At 32.0% G+C, this 6,055-nt stretch overlaps 2 protein-coding genes across 2 annotated transcripts; both read left to right on the forward strand.

Moving 5' to 3' along the window:
• The first annotated feature begins 990 nt into the window (after positions 1 to 990).
• Positions 991 to 2,697, forward strand: LOC119602525 (uncharacterized protein K02A2.6-like). The gene has a single exon (XM_037954097.1). The coding sequence runs from the start codon at positions 991 to 993 to the stop codon at positions 2,695 to 2,697; it is 1,707 nt and encodes a 568-aa protein (XP_037810025.1).
• Positions 2,698 to 3,713: 1,016 nt separating this feature from the next.
• On the forward strand, positions 3,714 to 4,940 carry LOC119602526 (uncharacterized protein K02A2.6-like). The gene is made up of 2 exons (XM_037954098.1): positions 3,714 to 4,431; positions 4,513 to 4,940. The coding sequence occupies exons 1-2, from the start codon at positions 3,714 to 3,716 to the stop codon at positions 4,938 to 4,940; spliced, it is 1,146 nt and encodes a 381-aa protein (XP_037810026.1).
• The last annotated feature ends 1,115 nt before the right edge of the window (positions 4,941 to 6,055 follow it).

The raw sequence follows: 6,055 nt of genomic DNA on the forward strand, positions 1-6,055 counted from the left end.
AGGGCCAATAGTGTCCTAGGTGTATTTCTTCGGATTTGATTTAGTATACATCCTCCTATCAACTTAACCTAATCTAAATTAATTTAAGGGTCTAGTCACCAAAACAGTTCTTCAGTCAAAAATGCTATAAAGATCTTTAAGTTTTTGACATGTTTTAGAATTAATTAGAATTTTGCAAAGTTTTTATCACAGTAAATTAGATAAATTGCATTATAAATTATCTGTTAAAGGTAAATATGTTTTAATGTTAAAACATTTTCATTTTAAAAGTTTTAAATTACAAAAGCGTATCAGTATATCAAATGCAAGTGTAAATACGTTTAAATATTACATGAACGAAAACAATTTTTTTATTATTTCCACGTGTACTTACAACCGAATACGTATAGAAAATTTATACATTTAAATGACCTGCGGATATATTTTCCATTAATTTTAAAATATATTTTACAACTAAATCTGTTCTTGTTTACTTAGATTGAACAATTTTTTCTCAATATCAATATAGTAAAAATATTCATAAGCGAACATGGCTTAAACAGTTCAGAAAGTGATCCTACGCCGATTGTCTTAAAGCTGGGTGCAGGACCAATATTTGAATGCTTTACAAACATCAGCACAAATGCATAATATCCTTGCCACTTTAGGTTAAAATTGGGCATAAATCTCTCTTCGAAAGTTAATGAGAATCGGTTCGTATTTGTTCCCGGCCGTTATTTATTTTTAAGATTTAAACTCAATATTTTTTATATTTTATTAATAATTTTATATATTTTTGTTGGAGACACTTGTAATAATAACAACTTGTTTTATAATTTTAATTTATATCAAGAGTACATTGAAATATTTTATACATGTTTCAAAAAATAATTTTTCATTTATTCATTCTTACTTTGACTTTTCAAATAAATAGAACTTTTTTGTTATTTAATATTTTATAAAAATATAATTTGTTTTAATACAAACCCCAACAAATTGGCGACGAGGATTATGGCTCAAGATTCAAAAATACTGGAACTTTTGGAGTTACAAAGCAAACTTCTTGCAACCCTTACCCAAGGAAATGCATCAAGCATCAATCAAGATTTACTAATGGAAAAATTATCGAACAGCATAACTGAATTTTGCTATGATCAAGCAAATTCATCAACATTCAATAATTGGTATGCTCGTTTTGAAGATATTTTTCTCGTAGAAGGCAAGGATTTGGACGATGCTGCACGTGTTAGACTCCTAATGCGAAAACTAAACAATATTGCTTATGGGCAATACTCAGCATACATTCTACCAAGAAATCCAAGAGATGTCACTTTTGCGGATACGGTCAAAATTCTTAAGGATATGTATGGAATTCAAGATTCAATTTTTAGTATTCGATATAAATGTTTACAAACTGTCAAGATGTCACATGAGGATTTAATTTCGTATGGAGCTCGTGTCAACAAACTGTGTGAAAATTTTAAGTTATCTGAGATGAACGCAGATGAATTCAAATGCTTAGTATTTGTTTGTGGTCTACAATCCAATGCAGACTCTGATGTTCGAATGAGATGTCTTTCAGCTCTAGAAGATGACCCTAATCAAAACATTAATAAGCTAATTACTAGTGCTCAAAGATTGCTAAACTTAAAACATGATACAGCAATGGTAGAAGTTAACACACAATCATCCATAAATGCTATAAAATCAAATCCAAAATCAAATGATGATTTTAAAGGTAAGGCGAAGCCAAAAACCCCCTGTTGGAACTGTGGTGCCATGCACTATTCAAAATATTGCACCTATTTAAAACATGTATGTACACAATGTAAAAACATGGGACATAAAGAAGGTTACTGCAAGAATCATCAGTCAGAAAACAAGTTCACTCATGAAAAGAAAAAGAAATATAACAAGAATCACAAATATTCAAAACCGAAGTCCAATGTTGTTCAAATCAACCGGATCTCGTATGAGTCAAGAAGGAAATTTGTCACAGTCAATATAATACCTTCATCATCAACAACATCTGCAAATATAGATGTAAAAATGCAAATCGATACCGCATCAGATGTGTCGATTATTGGTAAAACGTTATGGCGAAAAATGGGTAATCCAGGCACAAAACTGTCAAATCGTTATGTCACAAGCGCTTCAAAGGATCAGATCAAACTCATAGCCGAGTTTCCATGTCAAGTTCGGCTCCAAGGTGATGTAAAACATTGTAATTTATTAGTTGTAGACATTGATACTCTCTCAATTTTTGGTTCAGATTGGCTTGAGATTTTTGGACTATGGGACAAACCATTAAGCAGTGTATGTTCTCAAATAAAGGATCAAGAAATTGACATTAATGTCCTACATAACATCAAATCTGAATATGCCGATATTTTTCAAAATTCTCCTTCGAAATGTACTAAAGCACAAGTACATTTACAACTTAAACCAAACGTCAAACCAATTTTCCGTGTGAAGAGACCAGTTGCTTATGCTATGCTAAGTTTAATTGAAGATGAATTGCAGCGATTGGAAACATTAGGCATAATCACTCCAGTTGATAACGCAGAGTGGGCAGCACCCATTGTTGCAGTGAAGAAGCCTAACGGAAAAGTTAGAATATGTGGAGACTATTCATCTGGTCTTAATGACAGCCTAGAACCACATATGTATCCCTTACATCGTCCTGAGGACTTATATGCAAAAGTAGGGAACAGTTGAAGTTTGAGAAGTGCACATTCTTTGCAAAAGAGGTGAAATACCTTGGCAATATCATGTCTTCATCGGGTTTACGTCCTGATAAAGAAAAGATCAAAGCAATTTTAGATCTACCACCACCATCAAATATATCTGAGTTAAGATCATTCCTCGGATCCATAAACTATTATGGAAAATATGTTAAAAATATGAACAATTTAAGAACTCCTCTTGATCATCTACTTCAAGATAACACCAAATTTAAATGGTCAAACGAATGCCAACAATCCTTTGAAAAATTTAAGGAAATTTTAAATTCAGATCTCCTTTTAACCCACTACAACCCGGATCTGCCAATCAAAGTTGCAGCCGACGCTTCAGGAAAAGGAATTGGAGCTTACATTTGTCACATTTTTCCAGACAATTCGGAGAAAGTAATAGAACATGCTTCCCGTACTCTCACTCCAGCGGAAAAAAACTATTCACAAATAGAAAAAGAAGCACTTGGTCTGGTATATGCTGTAAAAAAATTCCATAAGTACATTTATGGAAGGGAATTTATCCTGTGTACGGACCATAAACCGCTTTTAGCTATTTTTGGAAGTAAAAAAGGTATTCCAGTTTATTCAGCAAATAGACTACAGAGATGGGCACTTACTTTAATGATGTACAATTTCAAGATTCAGTACATAAACACAAAAGAATTTGGTTGTGTCGATATGCTTTCAAGACTAATCGATACCGAGTTAAAACCAGATGAGGAAATCGTCATTGCTTGTACGACACTTGAGGAAGATTGCACAGCCATACTCATGGACCATTTTGATCAGTTACCTGTAACATTCAACATGGTAAAGCAAGCAACTCAGAAATGTCAAACAATTCAGTCAGTAATTCATGCACTACAAAACGGATGGACTTCAAATAAAAATCCAGAACTGACTCAATTTTACTCTAGAAGAGAAAGTCTAAGCGTAGTTCAAGACTGTTTAATGTACAACAACAGAATCGTTATTCCAAAATGTCTAAGGAATAAGATCATGAGACAATTGCATCGTGGACATCCTGGAAAAGAGCGAATGAAAACATTGGCAAGGAGTCATGTTTATTGGCCAGGAATAGATGAAGATGTCGCAATTTTTGTAAGAAACTGTCATAATTGTGCAGTTGCAGCTACAGCACCAGTGAAACACACATTACAGTCGTGGCCATTAGCAACAAAACCAATGGAACGTCTACATATAGACATAGCAGGACCTTGCAATGGTCAATATTATTTCGTAATAATAGACGCATTCTCAAAGTGGCCGGAAATATATCAAGTCTCAAACATCACATCTTCAACAATCATAGCCAAACTAACAGAAATGTTTGCCAGGTATGGAGATTGTGAAACAATTGTATCAGACAATGGTACACAATTTGTAAGCGCACAATTTAATCAGTTTATCAAATCTCGTGGTATCACACATATAAAAACTGCCCCATATCATCCACAATCGAATGGGCAGGCAGAGAGATTTGTAAGAACACTAAAACAAGCTCTTCAAAAACTTAAGGATGAGGGAAATAGCCATGAGATACTTGAAATATTCCTACAGACTTACCGATCAACTCCAAGGGATAACTCAAAATCTCCAGCTGAATTATTCCTCCAACGAAAAATAAAAACAACTTTAGATTTGTTAAAACCTCAACATTCAATTTCCTCACCTCAACGAAATATTAAAATGGAACAACAATTTAATTTAAAATATGGTGCCAAAGAGAGAAATTTTAAAGCAAAAGACCTTGTTTATGCACAGGTGTTTAAAAATAACAAAATGGTGTGGATTGCAGGTACAATCGTAGAAAAAGTCGGAAATGTTAATTATAATGTTTACATATACGACAATAAGACAAAATTAATAAGATCACATATCAACCAACTAAAAAGAAGATCTGAAAATAACAATTTTAGTCAGCCAGATTCAATCCAACTCATGTTAGAACTATTTGGAATCAAACCGAATTTTATAAATCAATCTCATATACGACCACCAGTAGAAAATTCAACTCCATCAACCCCTCTAAGGCTAGTTGAAGCAAATGTAACAGCAAGTACTCCAGAACAAAGACAAGTTGAAGCAAATTCAACTCCAAGCTCTCCTGAAAATCAATTACATTCACCACTAACATTTAGCACTCCAATAGCTGCACCTCCAGCAAGTATTTCAAGACCAAAGCGAAATGTGAAACCTCCAGAAAGATTTGGTTTTACCAACTAACTTCAAAAAGGGGAGATGTTGGAGACACTTGTAATAATAACAACTTGTTTTATAATTTTAATTTATATCAAGAGTACATTGAAATATTTTATACATGTTTCAAAAAATAATTTTTCATTTATTCATTCTTACTTTGACTTTTCAAATAAATAGAACTTTTTTGTTATTTAATATTTTATAAAAATATAATTTGTTTTAATACAAACCCCAACAATTTTTGTTTAAGAAGTATTTTAAGAAATAAGTATTTTTTAATGAAAAAAAAACAATAATAATAACAAAGCCTTCCAAAAAACCACAAAAATAAAAACCCACAAAGATGTAGTTAATACCACGTAAACAATGGCCCATGTCTTTTTTATATATTTTTTTAACAATAGAATAAAACCTTTTTAATAAAGACATATTGCCTACATCCTTTTGTGTCTATGTTTGTTGAAGACTAGTCCTTTTATAATATCCTTGATCTGATTATAGAGTAGCCAACTTATTGTATTTTATATTAGTTTTTTTTCTTCACAGTTCCTGGCAACAGAAAAACTGATATAAACCGAGTGCAAACAAAAATTTGCTAAAAGAAAAAAACTGCCCAGAAACGTTATAGTTTATATTGTGTGTTTAATATCCAGTATAAATCTATAGCATACCTCCCTTCACAGGTGGTATATTCAGTCATACGTGTACAATTTTGTTTATACCTTTACATTTACTGTCAAATAAAAGAAAATTTGCATACAGCTTTTAAACAGAAAAAAAGGAAACAACATTTTTTTTATAACTAAATAATTCGTGGCGAAAATCCTTTGAAAGTAAAATCTTTTCGCTTGGTTTCGTACCAAAAAAAAAAAATAAAAATTTTATCGCTTTTAAACACACCATTCATATAAAGTATTAAACATGTGAGAGTGTTATATGCCGAATCATACCCAGCAAAAACATGACAATGACTTGTACTTATTCAAGAACTTACTTTTCATTAACTACTACATACATATCCTCTGCATTAATTAGAAGGAGTCTAGTAATGACTTACAAAAAACTATATATGTATGTAAGTACTTACATTTTAGCCTTGACATTTTGTTTTTTACACCAATAAGATCGTAGTAAGTACT

The sequence above is a fragment of the Lucilia sericata genome, unplaced genomic scaffold (genome assembly GCF_015586225.1).
Source record: "Lucilia sericata isolate MDLA Ls3-8-SP2 unplaced genomic scaffold, ASM1558622v1 Contig000237F_arrow, whole genome shotgun sequence".
Lineage (NCBI taxonomy): Eukaryota > Metazoa > Arthropoda > Insecta > Diptera > Calliphoridae > Lucilia > Lucilia sericata.